Raw genomic sequence first — 17,866 nt, forward strand, 5'->3', positions numbered from 1 at the left:
TAATTTCTAATTTTATATCTTTATTTGTTATACATATACTCAGATTTTCTACATGTAGTGAGTCAATTTTAGTCTTTTGTTTCCTCTTAAGAATTCTCCAATTTTGGGGTACCTGGGTGGCTCGGTCAGTTTTAAGCGTCTGTCTTCAGCTCAGGTCATGATCTCACTGTTCCCAAGGTTGAGCCCCACATTGGGCTCCGTGCTGATAGCTTAGAGTCTGGAGCCTGTTTCAGATTCTGTGTCTCCTTCTCTTTCTCTCCCCTGCTTATGCTCTGTCTCTGTCTCTTTCTCTCTCTCAAAAATAAATAAGCATTAAAATTTTTTTTAAAAAAGGAATTATTCACTCTTACTTAAGTTTCTAACTTGTTGGCATATTCAGGAAGACTTGGACCCATAAAGCTATGACCCATAAAGAATAAAGACTAGCAAGAAAAAAATTATCTTAATTTACAAGTCCGTTGTAAAAGAACAAAGAAGCAACTCTTACAAAGAAGTGAATAGCTACATGTTCATTTTCTCAGTGTATCTCGTGTGTGAACTGAGTGATCACCATTTAAGAGTAGCCTCATGTTACTTTATATCCACATTTTCTGCTTCATTTTTCTTCAAAGTATTTACTAGTATCTATTTTGTTTCCTACAATATTCATAGCATCTAGGATAATGACTGCATATAGTTGGCACTCTCTACATATTTCTTGTATGACTGGCTGAATGGATGAGTAGAAGAAACGTTTAAATTGCTTTCCTATCGTACCCTATCATTGAATAATTTGAACACAAATTACCTTAATAAGATATAATGAAAATATAATTAAAAAGAAAAATAAGATATGAAAAAGCCTTCATTTTCCATCTTTATTATCCAAGTTTAAAGGTTATTTATTACCTGTTTTCTTCCATTTGCACAATTAAGTAAGCCCTTACAACATCACAATATAAATACTCAAAGACTTGGAAATCCTCCTGCTTGATGGGTGTCAGCATTTCTAGATTTTAAAGATAATCTAGTGGAGCTGTTATGTGCCACTATTTACCTCAGAAAGCAGTCTGATGTGGTGCCATACCCCAGACTAGGTTAAAAATGCCTGTTTTATGCTTTATGATTACATGTACATATGAGTACATGTCTTCATAACACTGTATACACAGTGGAGATAATTTTATTTTGCAGACTTCCCAAAGGATTGGCCTAGATAGACTAGCCTGCTGACAGAAATGCTGAACTGGGTTAAACTTCTCAAGGGGTTGTAAGTGACAGGGTCACCCATGGTACATATAGAGTTCTTTAAAAATTGCAGAATATAAAGCAAATAAAACAAATCAAAGAAAAGTCAATTTTAGAATCACAGGATGAAGACTGGTGGTGTATTCTCCCCTCCCCTAAACTCCTAAATCTAATACAATTTTGAAATCTGAAATGCTTTATATAATTGGATTTGTTGTGGAAATCATATGACAATACAATGTCGCATTCAGGTTCATAATGGGTGATATGAATGTATTTTATGCAGATTCAAGAACAAAAACAGAGGGTACCAAGTAGGTTAAACTGTATTTCACTTAGAAATCATAGGAGTTGGTGCTGAACTCATACAGGCCATTAAAATAAAGCTCCTTGGAAAGTTTAACCAAATATTCAACAGGCAATGTTTCCCAAAGCATATTTAGGTAGTAATTTCTTACATACTTTGTGATTATTTGAATAACGTCTTTTTCTCTTAGACTCTGAATTCTACAAGAGTAGGAATCATATCTATTTTATTTATCAATATAGCCAATGAATATAATAAAATCTTGGGAAAAAAGCATTTGAGAAATAATGGAAAACAAATAGCTGATATTCAAAAATGAATAGGTAAAACTAATTGCTGAATTTAAAGTGAAAGTATATACAATGAAAGTCAAGTACTTTCACTACTCTGAAACTCATTTTTATTTTTAAAAATTTTTTAAGTTTTAATTATTTATTTTGAAAAAGAAGGAGAAAGCACAAACATGCATGCATACACTCAAGTGGGGAAGGGGCAGAGAGAGAGGGAGAGAGAGAACCCCAAGCACGCCCTGTGCTGTAAGCATGGAGCCTAAGGGAGGACTTAATCTCAGGAAATCTGAAATCATGACCTGAACCGAAATCAGGAATCCAGCACTTAACCAACTGAACCACCCAGGCGCCTCTGAAACTTTATTTTTTAAGTATAATTTTCCTCAAGGGCCAGTTTATAAATTTTACTTATAAAAATAAAAAAAATCTGAGTAAATAAGTTATTTGTTTCTTGCTTGATAATATTCTGAAGTTCCTATTATATGTGTTTATATATTTGAATGTATGTATATATAAGCTTATTTTTAAAATTTTTTTCTTAAGGTTTATTTATTTTTGAAAGAGAGACAGAGGAGGAGCAGAGAGAGGGAAACACAGAATCAGAAACAGGCTCCAGGCCCTGAGCTGTCTGTCAGCACAGAGCCTGATGTGGGGCTCGAACTCACAAACTGTGAGATTATGACCTGAGCTGAAGCTGGACACCTAACTGACTAAGTCACCCAGGTGCCCCTATATAAACTTATTTTAATAAATACTCGTTCCCTTCAAAATTCACTGAGACAATATTTATGACAAATTAATTAACTGGCTCACTCTGATTTAAAATACTTATGAAAAAGCACTAAATAAAATTTGTCTACAAAATGCCATTAGAAAAAAGGTTCTATTTCTCTCTAGTGATTTTTCAAAGCAGAAAATGCTTAGCACCAAAGGCCAGAAGTTGAAACTGTAGGGGTCATGAGCAGCTGTTATAACCAATCCTTATTTCACACAGACAACAGGCAGGCATCAGTATATATGTGGGCTTTACAGACTAAAATATTGTCTACTGTGGCCAGAAACAAACTGGAAAACAGCAAAATCTGTATCATTTGAGGCAAATATTCTTTGCATTGTTAATCAAGTGCATGTCTGAAGGCTGCACTCTGCCTTTCACACCAAAATTTTAAAATGTGTAGAAGCATATAAAGATCCAGAAACAGAGCTTACTACAGATGCTGACAAAAGGAAGAATTATACTAGATAGCAAGAACAATTGCAAAATGGAAAAGGCTTCTTATTGAAAGTTAGTAAAGTTATGTCAAAATATTCTATTTTAGACATCAAAAAACCAGAAAAGACCCATCAGTTATATCAGAAAAGTAAGTGGAAAGGAACGTGGTCTTGTCTTAGAATGGAAAGGAAAATTGATTTAAAAATGGCATTTAAAATAGGAGCTTTCAATGGATGCTTCTGAGAATTTCAGACTCTATAAAAGATCATAAAAAGTGATATTAAACTTGTTTAAGTGATATGTTAATTGAAAGAGTGAAGAATCCAATCTTAGCTATTACATGAAATGATCATCCTAAGGAGACTACTGTATTTGAGAAACTGTTTAGGTAAGGAAAAATGGTAGTGAGAACCTCAGTCAAAAACCTAGGAAAAGCTAACGTGATCATATCAAAGATGCATATTTCTTTAAAGGAGAAATAAAGTACTGGCAATCATTTGAGTGATATTATATCTACGATTGGATTATTTTTTCTCAGGGTCCAGAGGATATTCATTTGGATGAGACTAAGGATCCACTTTTTTCATGCCTACTTTTGAGCAAATTATTATTGCTGGAGAAGGTCACAGAATAGGAAATATTGATGCCCCAATGAATTCCTAATTACCGATTTCAAATTAGTCTTCTCAGCAGTGCCTGGCAACTGTACCTACTTCTTTGGCCAACTGGCTCTTCCTTTCTACAGTGTTTTAACATTCCTTTATTTTCCTCAAACTATTACTGTGATTTAATCTCCCCGGTAACATCTTATTCCAGGCACCAATCATCTCTCACCCAAAACAAAACAACAGCCAGTTTACTTATTCCCACTGCTTTCATTATTTTCCCTCCTTCAGTTCATACTAGAAATCTCCTCACTAAAATCTAATTATTCTCCTCCTTTGACTGATCACCTTGATTACTTGCCATAGGACAAAAAACCTACAACCTGCTCTACAACCCTATCTCAGACCACTCCCTCCTTCACTCACTGTGTTTCCATTACACGCAGTCTCTATTCAAGGGCACAGTTCTTCCCCCATCCTTACCCTTTGCTTTAGTTTCCTTAGACCTGTTGTACCAAAGTGCCACACAGTGACTTGAAACAAGAGAATTTTACTGTCTTGAGAGTTCTGGAAGCTGGAAGTCTGAAATCATGGGGTTGGCAAGAGCCATGCTCCCTCAGAAAACTGTAAAAAATGCTTCCTGGCTTCCTTTTAGCTTTTTGTGGTTTGCTGGGAGTTTTTGGCATACTTTGGCTTTTAGATGTATCATTCCGTCCTCCATCTTCATGTGGCATTCTCCATATGCTTCTCTCTGTTCCCAAATTTCTCTTTTAAATCAGTCATATTGGGTTAAGGTCACATTCTGTGGTGCTGGGGCTCAGGACTTAAACATACCTTTTTTAGAGAGACACAATTCAACCAATAAAAACTCACCTTTTACATAGGAGTTTTTCACATGTCGTTTGTTCTTCCAGAAATCTTCCTGGCAACCCTCACTCTTCTACCACCTTGCCGAGTTACCTTTCCAAATTTCGACCCAGAATGACTTGTCTTAGGGAAGACTGAGTCACAAGATAAATATGTTTTTCCCAGGAAATGCATTCACATGGTTATATATTCCTTTTTAACACATATCATATTTGTAATTTTGTTTATTTTAGGTTCTTTGGCTAGTATCTATCTACTTCACTAGACTGTGAGCTCTGTGAAGGTAATTTCTTCTCACTGTTGTTTCATGATAGTGTTTGGAATGCCACAGAAGGCATTCAGTAAATGTTTGGTTGAATGAATAACACATCAGACCAGAAATGACAAAAATGTCAGCTTGAAGTTCCTAAATTTCTGTCTTCACTGAAGTGTTAATGAGAACATAAATTGATTGTCTTCATATAATTCAAATAAAACAATATTCTATCTGTTAAGAAATAATTTCTGTAGTACAGAGTAATTCACCAACAAAATCAATAAGCAACTTGTACCTTATTTTGAATTATCTGTGCTGTAATAGTTGTACGGGATTTTAACCCTGCTCATGTCACTCAAATTCTCTTTTTAGTCTCAAAATATCAACTCTCTAAACATCCGAACTGCATTCATAAAAAGCAAAAGATATGATAGAGTTGAGGAATATTCAGTTCAGTACAACAAAATTTATTGATAAGTGCTGTGCTTGACTCTAGAAATGCCCACTAAGCAACAAGTCAATATAATGAGAGAAATACTGTGGAGAGTCATTATCAACAGCAGTGGAAACAGAAATACCCAACTATAATTATTGCCTTTCTATGCTTGTCTTTTGTCTTTAATATTGCACACAGACGCTTTTGTATTCAGAACCAAAATGGAATCCTTTGGGTAGCATCTACCTTATATATTTTTCTTTCTCTTCCACAATTCCTTATATGAACCTCCACATTCAAAGTCTTCCATCTGTATCCATATGGACTTTGAAGACTAGCAGAACTGTTTAGAATTCCAGCTCTTAACCATCTGGGTCATTTTGAGCAATCTACTTAATGTCTTTACGCTTGTTTCCTTTTATGTAAAATAGAAATAATAATATTATTATTGTCGATTAGACTGTTTTGGATGTTTAGTATATATAATGTATATAATAACTTGCCTGTTCGTGGATGACAGTCTGTAAGTGTTGCTATTATTTACCAGCATAAGCATAAGAGGTAAATTAGAAAACAATTCTCAATTTCAAAATTAGGCATTTTATTTTCATTGTGTGGTTCACCTTATTTTCCAAAACTATGACACTTTTTTATGATTTTTTTTCAGACCTAACTTTTATTTTTATCTCCTAGTTGTCATACATAATAAATTAAGGATATTTCCTTTAAGTAAATTTCAACTAAAGTTAATATGATGAGTCATACAGAAATATGTTCTAATATTATCTATGAATGGTCCAGTTCTGCCTAATAGTAACAAAACAAAGAGCAATAAACAAATTTTTAAAAAATTATTCTTATATTGAAATATTTATTCTTAAGATTAAGATGTTTTGGACTTAAGTAACATTCTTTATTTATATTGTTGCCTTTTAAAATTTTGTATAAATCAAAATATACTTGAGAAACCCATAATGGTCAATAGCAAAAACAATTTCAACAATACTTTGTTGATAGAAATGTAAAAATATAATTAATTTTCTGTATAAGTTATAGTTAACATTCTCCTCAAATAGCCAGTATTTGACAATTTGAAACTATAAATTAATTCTCCCAGACATATTGTTCATATTTTACTAACTGAATACAACTTCATTTTTGTTACCATGTTCAGAGTTTCCAATTTCTTAAAATCATGTGTGGTTTTGAGAGCCTCAAATATATTTGTCTGTAACCATTATGTTATACATAGTTACATAGGCACTACAAAGATTTTCATGGTAAACCATGAATTCAATTTCAGAGGTAATAGCAAGGCATAGCCTCAGTCAAACTTGATTTATTCAATCCTGAACTTGTCTCAATATTTTTAAATGGAGTTGTTGATGATATCCTTTATGGGGATTCCTCATTTTTGTCAATCAGATAGATATTAGACATATTAGTTCTCTAGAATTTTTTTCTAAAAAGTTAAACATACAGAAGAAAACTGGAGGTCTTGAGGTATAGAACTCATATTTTTAAGCACTTACTATGCACTCTTCCAGTTCCATTCAGCAGACATTTATGAATTCTAATAATGTGCAAGGCACAGCACCAAATAATCAATAGCTTTCACTTACAGTATTTTTATTGATCTTGGCTTCACCCCATGAGGTGGATGTTCTTATTTCTATTTTTAAAATAATGAAGCTGAGTTTCAAAAAGTTTGAATAAGTGACAGAATAGGATTTGAACCTCAATCTGCCTGATTCTTAATACTATCCCATGATTATCATTCTATGCAGCCTCTATAAAGCAAAATCCTCATCAACCTGCTTACCAGAGACAGATAACTCCTTCAAAACTCCATTTTTACCTCTGCTAGCAAGAGAACCCACAAAATGGTTTTGTTTGTTTTTATATAGGTATATGGCCATTATTGATCCCTTGAAACCCAGACTGTCTGCCACAGCAACCAAGATCGTCATTGGAAGTATTTGGATTCTAGCATTTCTACTTGCCTTCCCTCAGTGTCTTTACTCCAAAATTAAAGTCATGCCAGGTCGAACTCTTTGCTACGTGCAATGGCCAGAGGGTCCTAAACAACATTTCACGTAAGTTAATTCTCTAATGTGGTTTTCAATTCAATTTATTGAACACTTGAAGAACTATAGGTTGGGAGCAACAATCAAGCAAATAAGACATAAACATTTCCCCTCAAGGGTTCATATGTTACTTGGGAAAAGAGAAACATTTAAGTATAATGATACACGGGGTGCCTGGTTGGCTTAGTTGGAAGAGCAACTCTTGACCGTGGGATTATGAGTTTGAGACCCACACTGGGGGTATAGATTACTTTAAAAAATCTTAGAAAAAACGTTTAAAATACTACAATATGATATGGTCAATGAGTTTTATAAGTTACAAAGGTTTCTAATAGGAAAAAGGGGATGGCTTTTATATGGGGTAACTCCAGAGAGTTTCCTGGAGAAAGTGATAAAAATCCCTGGAGATGAAAGCAAGGCACAAAGGAAAGCAGGATTGTTATAAATTGAGAAAAGAATGGGAAGGGAAGAACTGAAGCCCAAGGGTGTTGGTTGTCCTTTTAAAGCCCTGGAGAGGGAAAGGCAGTTCTGGCAGTTTCTTGGTGCTCCTTTGCTTTAGTATTACAGAAACATAAACACTAGGTTGGAAAATAAATATAAATGCTATATGTGAGAAGTTGGTATTTCATATTTTGGACACATCTTAAGAAGAGCAAAAGAAAAAAGTAATTGGGCAACTGTTTGCATTTTTTATTCTGATAATTTAAATTTAATTCAATAAAATATAATGTAGTATCCTATTTTTTTCTTTAAAAAATAACAAATGATACAAATATAATGGTAATCTTTTATAAATTTTTTAATGTTTATTTATTTTTGAGAGAGAGAGATAGAGAGACAGAGCATGAGTGGGGAAGGGGCAGAGAGAGAGGGAGACAGAATAAAACAAAGTAGGTTCCATGCTCTGAGCTGTTAGCACAGAAGTAGGACGTTTAATATAATGGTCATCTTTTAAAGCAGCCATTTTATCAAACTTCTCTACCCAAAGTCCAGATTTGTTTTTAAGTTTTTATTTTAATTCCAGTTAGTTGATGTACATTATTATATTAGTTTCAGGTGTACAATATAGTGATTCAACAATTCCATACATCATCCAGTGCTCGTCAGGAGAAGTGAAGTCCTTAGTCCTCATCACCTTTTTAACCCACCCCTTCTCACCTACCTCCCCTCCAGTAGCCATCGGTTTGTTTTCCACAATTAAGAGTCTGTTTCTTAATTTCTCTCTCTCTCTTTTTCCTTTTGCTCATTTGGTTTTTTTCTAAATTCTACATATGAGTGAAATCATATGGTATTTGTTTTCTCTGACTTCTCAGAGTCCAGATATTTCAAGAAAAATATTAGGAAGTATTTACTGAAGGAAAAGCAGGCACCAGTTATTAAACTGAGTACTGCTATTCTGATATTAATAAATCAGTATAACAAAATTAAGTAATCATAATAATTAAATAAATTTTTGAATGAATCGCTTCCCACTGACTGTAACTCAATACTTAATAAACTATCAGGAAATGGGAAGGCAAGGAGGTTTAAGATTCCCTTTATGAAGAAATGGGTATTGAGAAGTTAGTGCACCAAATTCTTTAATTTCTTTAAAGTCTTCCTTAGAGGAAGCTACACAAGACTTTATACAAGTTCTAATTGTGTGGTTATATTATCAGTTGCCCTCCTATTCCTCTCCAACTGCATCCTTATCATTTTTTAAAATAAGCAAAATACTTACTTATTATTTTTGAGAGAGAAGGAGAGACAGGGGAGAGGCAGACAGAGAGTGAGACAAAGGATCAGAAGCAGGATCTGTGCTGACTGTGAGATAGTGACCTGAGCAAAAGTCAGATGCTTAGCTGAGCCACCCAGGTGCCTCTACATCCTTATCATTCTGATTGAAATCTATGAAAGTGTAGAATTTAGTTTGCTAATGTATAGTATCATGACACTGATGTGACTAACACACCTGAATGTTATTTACCAAATTAATAATGTTATCAAATGTGTCATAACATTAGAAATGCATGTAAATGTCTTTCCTGATTTTTAAAAATTATAGTCATATATTTTGTGAATCCAACATGGCTTAGAATATCTAGTTACATTTTTTTTATTTGGATAAAAAACAATTTATTTCAAATATGAGTGATGTTGCAGGGGTACATAGAATAATCTTACATATAAGAAAATACCTGTCAGTTGATTTGTTGATTCTGTCTCATCTCTTTCTCTCTGATGATAAATTTAGTTAGGTTAGCTCAACCATTACCAAGCAGAGAAATGACATTTGTCCAGAACCTCTAGGCAAGGAGAGCATGGGCAGGTTAAATTAGCACGCAATGCAGCTATACTTTTTGTACATGAATCAAAGATTGACAAGGATCAGCTGGTAGCATTTGGATGACTGTAGTAGACAAGAGCAGGATAGATTTGTGAAATGAGGACTTGGAGAAAATGTGGAAACAATCTTTGGAATTTTCAATTACGATTTAAAAGGAAGTGAATTCGAAGTTCCCCACATACTGCATCTCAATATGCTCTTCCCCATGTTTTGCTTGTTTTATTTCTTGCAGTTACCATATTACTGTCATTATACTGGTGTACTGTTTCCCACTGCTGGTCATGGGCGTCACTTACACCATTGTTGGAATTACTCTTTGGGGAGGAGAGATCCCAGGAGACACCTGTGACAAGTACCATGAGCAACTAAAGGCTAAAAGAAAGGTACTGTTCATATAATCCTACCCAGCGTTTGTGTAAGTGGCCCATCAGAGGGGAAAAAAGCTATTTATGGCATTTTAATATAATACGATTTAATGCTTTACTCCTATTTTTTTATCTTGTTTTCTTTCTTTTCATCAACTTTTTTGTTTTAATTTCTTTTTCTCTTCTATAAGCACTATCCGTGTACAGAATCAGTCTGAAATAGACACTTCCTTTCTTACAGGACTTTTATTACCTTTTATAGACTATTCTCAATTACTCCACTTGAAATTTCTGGAATTTCACTTTAAGGCCCAGTGATTATTTCTGCAGCTGTAGCTCTTTGTCCTTTAATGAACAGAATGCCCCTGATGTCCCCTAATCTTCCAGCAGTTTCCTTTATCCCATGGATCTTAGTGTGTGTTAGCTTCCTACTATCTATCTTCCTATCCCTCTCCCATGCCTCCTGCCCCTCCTCTCCCCCCTTACCCCACCCCTCCCCTCCCTCATCCCCATCTATACATAGCCATTAAGGATGTCTGGTTAAGAGAGGGGCTACATTAATACTCTTCTACAACTTATTGGGTGCCCTGAAAAAGCTTGCTTTTGAACAATTCTCATTAAACAAAAAGCCTCTAAAGATTACTCTCTTGACATTTTACTGGGATTATTTTTTTCATTAAGATGTTTTTACTATCATCATGTGACTCAATAAGTGAGATTTTTAAAACATGTGTGGAGGTAAGAAGAATCTTAGAGTCATCTAGTCCATCGTCCCTCTCTCCAGTCAATGTGTTCCTAATGCAAATCAGAGATGCTTTCCCAAAGATAAAAGAGTCATCCTGATTATGCCAATTATTATTTATTCCATTTATGATTCACTTATTTATGTAGAACTACTACCAACTACATGGACATTTGCCTTAAAAAACACTCAACAATTTAAAAACCACTTACCTACAAACACTCACTTAACAACGATCAATCAGGTTTTAAAATCCAATGTAGAAAATTGATTCTATTTTAGTACTGATACGTTTTTCCTCTGTTATCGGTAAATAGTGGAACATAAGACTTACGTTGTTAATATTTCACCATGGTCTCTAGTGTTTGGAAATAAAAGAGTAAGCATGAAGTTCACATTAATTTAGTCATTTCAGCCTATAATATGGATTTATTTCTCTTTCAAAAGATTATCTTAACAATAAAGTGCACAAACAACTAAACTATGTCTTTAGTATCTAAAAAATAAAAACAAATAATAAAAAAAATCAAACCAAGAAAAATTTCAACAACAAGGTGACCTTAAATTAATGGTTTCCATTTCTAATTTGTAATTTCAATCTTCACTTTCTAACGTCTTGTTCGTATTGCAAGATACTCTTTGCAGGTGCTATTTCCTGATAGCTATGTTTTGGGTATCATCACATTAAATGGTTGATATGTATTTCAGAATAATGTCTGTCTTTGTACCACCCACTTGGCTTCCCATTCTTCATTTCCTTCTCATGACTTAGGCATTTTTTTTTCTTTTTTAACATTTTTCCCTGTTTACTCCTAAACAGATTAAAATAAGCCCAGTATTTGTTGACTATAGTTCTCTTTTTCTCATGTATATGTAATATTTTCTAGCACAAAATGAAAAGTTAACCTGAATGTTCCTCTTTATTTTTGATTTGAGTCTCAGGGGCAGGAAAACTAAAGAGGGAATGCTTTGGTCTTTGCCCTTATATATCTAATAAAAGTAAGGCATAAATATTTAATTTTTATTTCATTATTCTTCAATTTCAAGGTATAAATACCCATTCAAGCCGAGAGAGTGACCTTTCAAAAGGTCGAGAACATTTCGAGAGTGTGTTCTGGGCTAAAATAATACAAAATGACATTCATGCCATGGACTTCTCATGATAAATCAGTTTGTCCTTGGATTTCTTTCACAGGCACTTATTAGTATGGTCATCAGTATCTCAGAAGTAACACTCATTTTGTCTAAAAATTTAAATTTTCAAAATTGAGCTGGCTTTTCTCTTAATTTCTTTATTTGCATCTAAAATTAAAATATTGTATGATGTGGTTTGGAATATAGTTTTTCTTATCTAGTAAACATATGTTTCCTGGTGTTTTTAATTTTTTAATGTTTTCTTTATTAATTTATTTTTGAGAGACAGAGAAAGAGAGCACGAGCAGGGGAGGGCCAGGGAGAGAGGGAGACACAGAATCCGAGGACAGGCTCCAGGCTCTGAGCTAGCTGTCAGCACAGAGCCCGACGCGGGGCTCGAACCCACAAACCTTGAGATCATGACCCGAGCTGAAGTGAGACGTTTAGCTGGCTAAGCCACCCAGGCGCCCCGATTTTTTGGGGTTTTTTTAATGTATATTTATTTTTGAGAGAGAGAAATACCAGCACAAGCAGGGGAGAGTTAGAGAAAGGGGGAGACACAGAATCCAAAGCAGACTCCGGGCTCCAAGCTGTCAGCACAGAGCCTGACACGGGGCTCGAACCCACAGACCATGATCATGGCCCCAGCTGAAGTCACTCAACTAAGTGAGCCACCCAGGCGCCCCTTATGGTTTTTATGTTTTAATATGACCACTTGGGTCAAAAATATAAACCTTGCTCTGAATGAGCATTTTTAATTATATGCTATCTTCTAGAGAATACATCTTTGGTAATATAAATTGGACTTCAGAGATTAAACAAGAGAATACTGGTTATAATAGTTCAAATTCGTCATGACCATGGGGGAAGACAACTCCATAAGCAGCCCTCAGCCAGCCTCCTGGTAATAAATGAGTAGTGGAGCTCCCAAATAGACATGAACAAGAATAAATGAAAGCTTAAGACATTTTATTCAAATTACTGAAAACTTTGCAATTGTTGAGAAACATTGCTTTCATTTCCCAATCTGTAGAAATTATGCTCAATTTCAAGTATTGATTAAATTTTCTGAAGAACAGCCAGTAAAATAAATTACTAAGTCTAAGTTAAAGAGAATTTAATATTTAAAAATTAAACTAATATGAAACTTTTAGATAACTGAAGATTAAGTTCCCTGTTCAATCTTTACATAGGTCCTACCTAGGTATATATATATTGTTTGAAAATAATACCAGTAGTCCTAGCCAACACCAGGTAAAAAAAACTATTAATCTTGAAAAATAAGTTAATATTCTGGAAATATTTCCTCATTAAAACTTGAGTGTTGAAACTGAAAATCAGTATTAAAATCAGGTAGCTCTAAGAACTTACTAAATGCTAGGAAGTAATCAGTAGGATTGTCTGACATTTGAGTCACATATATAGAACCAGTCTTCCAAAAAAATGGTAATAATTACATTAACAAACTCTTTCTTATATGAATGTATTTTACAACCTCAAAGCACCTTGTATACCTCATTGCACAACTAGGTATTCTTAATTTATAGTAAATGTTCTAGATTTTAAATTATTGTATGTTATATACCCATTGGCTTTCAATATAAGTCTATTTAAATATGCATATTGAAATAATAACATACCTTTAATATAATAAAGTGGTTAACAAGAATCTTGGCACTTTATTTTTTAATTTTTTAATATTATTTAAATTCAAGTTCGTTTATATATAATATAGTAATAATTTCAGGGGCAAAATTTACTGATTCATCACGTATATTCTCAAAACCCAGTGCTGATCCCAAATGGCCTCCTTAATGCCCATCACCCATGTAGCCCATCCCCCCACCCAACAGGCCTTCCAGCAACCCTCAGTTTGTTCTCTATAGTTAAGAGTCTCCTATGGTTTGCCTTCCTCTCTCTTTTGGTTCTTATTTTTCCTCCCCTCTCTCTATGTTTATCTGTTGTGTTTCTGAAATTCCACATTATGAGTGACATCATATGATATTTATTTATCTTGTTCTGACTTACTTACTTCACTCAGCATAATGCATTCTAGTTCCATCTTCATTGTTGCAAATGGCAATTTCATTCTGTTTGATCACCAAGTAGTATTCCATGGTGTGTATATATATATATATATATATACATCTTTTTTATCCATTCATTTGTCAATGGACATCTGGGCTCTTTCCATAATCTGGCTACTGTTGATAGTGCTACGATAAACATTGGGTGCCTGTGCCCTTTCAAATCAGCATTTTTGTATCTTTTGAGAATCTCAGCACTTAAAACAGGAGTATTTTCAAATAGTAGCAATTTATAAAGCATTGATTAACATCACACAATCCCAAAAGTCTTGGCTTTCATTAGTTCTATTTATTTTTGTACTTACTGGTTAATATTCTTGCCAAAGCCCTCCTTCAGGAAATGTGTACTACTTCATACATAGCTTTAATATTCAAATTGAAAATTGAAATTGAAATATTTTTTACAAATTTTAAGACAGAATGTTTTTCTAACATTATCCTGTTTACTGAACTTGTTATACTAATGCTTATATTCCAATGTGAGAATAAATTACTGTCTAGAAGAAAATAACTGACCCTGGTCTACTGTATTCTACATACTAGTGGATATAGTCACAGATTTTGGCTACCTGCTAAAACCCTGGCTAAAATATCATGTATGAAAGCAATCTACTTAAAGTCATAACAATTATACACCAAAATTTCAAACTGTATCTCTTTGTGTTGGCATATAAAAAGTCAGATTTTAATATCTAGTGCAGTGCCACTTGGGTGGCTCAGTCACTTAAGTGTCCAACTTGGGCTCAGGTCATGATCTCATTCAGGTCATGTCAGGTTCAATGCTGATAGCTCAGAGCCTGGAGCCTGGTTCATATTCTGTCTGCTTTCCCCCTCTTGCTCTCTCTTATACTGCCTCTCTCTCTTTCTCGCTCTCTCTCAGATATAAATAATCATTAAAAAATTTAAAATCAAGTACATAACTCATGAGTTGATTTAAAATACACTTGCAGTTTAAAAAATCTATCCTAGAATGATAGCTCTGATCAGAACCTAAAATTTCATGAATCTCTTTTTTTACTGCTATTCTGGATTAAAGTCAAATGCAGTCTAAAGAAGAAGTGAGTAGGGGGTGCTAACATCTCATATTTAGGATGTTTTGGTAAACAAAATCAAACATACTTTGACTTTTTTCAGCTTGTCCATATATTTTCATTTCCTTCAGTTTTTAGAAGAAAACTAAAGATAACTGTCTCTTAAACCATTGTAATGCTTATCTGAGTTAGGATCTTATCTACACAGCTATGATTTGAACTCATTCACTTTGGAAACAAGGAAGAGTTGCTATTGATTACTTTTTGGCAATGTGGGTGAAAAAAAGTAGTGACATTTCCCTATAAATAACGGTAAATTCTTGGCAATGACAAAATATATCCCAAAATATATGTGTGAGTCTGCTGGCACCTTGGAGTAACTATGTAAAATTTAAATTCCAGAAGCCCAGTGATAAGCAAGATGGAAAAAATAAATTATACTTATTAATAGATATATGCATTTAACATAAAACATAGCCTAATATTTTTATTATAATTATTAAATGCATCTATAAGAAAAATAAATGAGCCTAGATAGAGAATGGAAACCACTAACAAGAACTATATCTGATCAACTTTAATTCATTCATCAAAGGTGATTTAGTAAAGTTTCTATTGTGGAAAGACCATTGACAAAGTTGGTCTGATATCAGAAAAAAGTGCTGTCTTGTAAGATTCTTATAAATCAGGTAAAGAAAAACGACCCTGTTGCAAATTGTATTAATATTGATTGAATTCGGATGCTCCACGTGTATTGATGAAGAGGATGAAGTTAGTCTAAATGGAGGCTTTGAGGAGCTGCCACAGAGCTCTACCCTTAGTATTAGCTCATTCAGAATTGATTAGTAACATGAATATCAATTCTATGGCCAAATAAATAAGTCTACAGATAGAGAAAGAATATTAGATGACTGAATTAATAACTAGGAAGGCCAAGAACACAGTGCCTTATGCATGATAGGTTGTCCACACTGTATGATCTTGATCCCACGGCTGACCAGAAAGAGCAGGGACTGAAATGTCAGTGATTTCTATTTTAGTTATTGCCCTATCAAAATGCAATCTTAGACACATCTCTTTAACTTTATTAGGCGCTGTTTACTGAAGACTGTGGAGATTGGAAGAAGGGATTAAATTTTAATTTGGGATTAAAAGTCTTTGGTTCTAATACCTAGCACCATGTTTGGTTCTAATACCTAGCAGGCATTTGATTCTTTTTGGTATTTCCTTCTTCTCATGCAATTGTCTATCATTTTCAATATGGAGAACCTAAAACTGAATGCAGAATTCAATGCTGGACATTTAAACCAGAATTGGTTCATTTTACTGCTTTTAATAAATCAGTGATTTCTATTAAGATGGGTGTAGATTTTATCAAGACTTAGAGTTGAAATAAATTACATTAAGGATGAAATCAGTTTCCAAGAAGCCTAGAGCTGCTTGTTTTTTCCTATATATTAATTTAACAAAAAAGATAAATGGAAAATTTTCTGTGATGACATTTAACCAAAGTAATAACAATGGCTCACCCACATGGAGAAAAAGAGTTACTTTCAATTTTTCATATTCAGCCTATAAATCTCTTACTACTAGAAAATTTCCATTAAAACAAGGTGAATCAATAATTTGATAGCACATTTACTTCTCTGTGTTTTAATATTTACATCATACTTTATACTATTAACCTGAAAATTTTCCTTATAATTGTCTTCCTTTAGCTACTCAGCCAGAGAAAATAAAGTAATATAATATATGCACATTTTTCTAAAAGAGAACTCACCGTGCAATGTCAGCTGTGGCAAATATTCAGATTCATTGAGAATCTGCTGAAATGTTGACTTTGTGAATAAATATGGCAACTCTCCACTCCATTTGTCTTTTTTCCTTCCAGAATCTTCCTAGCTATTTTTACTTGTTTACTTTTACATAAAAATTTTATAAAAACATTCTGTCTATTTAAAAATGATTTTTGTTTTTGGAATTATATGATAACACTTATTAACTTAGGGAGAACTGGACATAAATATTTAGTAAGGAGAAATGGAAAGGGTTGATGAGTGGATAAACAAATGGCATTTTTTTATGTTACTTAAGACAATTGAATGTGCTGATTGGGAACAGAAGATTCTTAGTGTGCCAAGTTCAAATGCTGACTCTAGGGCATTTCTTGGGCAGTATAACCTATCTGAGCCTCAGAGAGGCTACAACCTCTATTAAATGAAGTGAAAATAATAATAATGCATACCCATATGCATGTGGTTGTATAGAGATTAAATGAGGCAATACATGTTAAGTCTCCAAAAAGTGCCTAGTTCCTACAACTGTTCTCAGTAATTGATATCTCTTACTTTAAGCACTTTACTGTGGATATATATGCCAGAATGATAGAGATCAGAAAGCATAACTGGTAGCAAAGCAAAGAGGTATAAAGTTGGCCATTTGTTTTTTTAAACATAATATTGACCTACATTGTGTGTGTGTTCTTAATTCCGTTTCTTTCATCCGTCCAACCACCCACCTACACTGACTTTCTTTCACATATATATTTTTTAATTTTCACAATATCTATGTGAATTTTTCTTGCCTTTCAGAAAGATGAAACCAAGTCTGAAACTTATAAAACTAGTAAGTGGCAGAACTTGGACTTGAATCGTGGACATAAGTTTTTAGGGTTGTGTTCTTTTAGAGAACTAGTTGAAAGACCCAGTTTCAGAATGATACCTTATGGCTATTACTTGTATTATACAAGATGCATTCTTATATATTGTCTGTACTGACCTTCATAGTGTCCCCAGTAAGTAGTCCTCAGGGAAAGTGTTTCCTTCCATTCAATAAATCAGGAAACTAAAGCTCTAGGAAGGTGAAAGTTGCCCAAACTTACACAGCTGGTAGT

At 33.8% G+C, this 17,866-nt stretch overlaps 1 protein-coding gene across 1 annotated transcript in view; it reads left to right on the top strand.

Annotated features, from left to right (window-relative positions):
* TACR3 (tachykinin receptor 3) overlaps positions 1-17,866 on the top strand; it is a 74,285-nt gene that overhangs the window by 20,265 nt on the left and 36,154 nt on the right. The window contains exons 2-3 of the mRNA XM_029920546.1: positions 7,109-7,297; positions 9,847-9,997. Of these exons, the coding sequence (XP_029776406.1) occupies positions 7,109-7,297; positions 9,847-9,997 (340 nt within the window). The remainder of the gene's footprint in view (positions 1-7,108; positions 7,298-9,846; positions 9,998-17,866) is intronic.

The sequence above is a fragment of the Suricata suricatta genome, chromosome 1 (assembly GCF_006229205.1).
Source record: "Suricata suricatta isolate VVHF042 chromosome 1, meerkat_22Aug2017_6uvM2_HiC, whole genome shotgun sequence".
Taxonomy (NCBI): Eukaryota; Metazoa; Chordata; class Mammalia; order Carnivora; family Herpestidae; genus Suricata; species Suricata suricatta.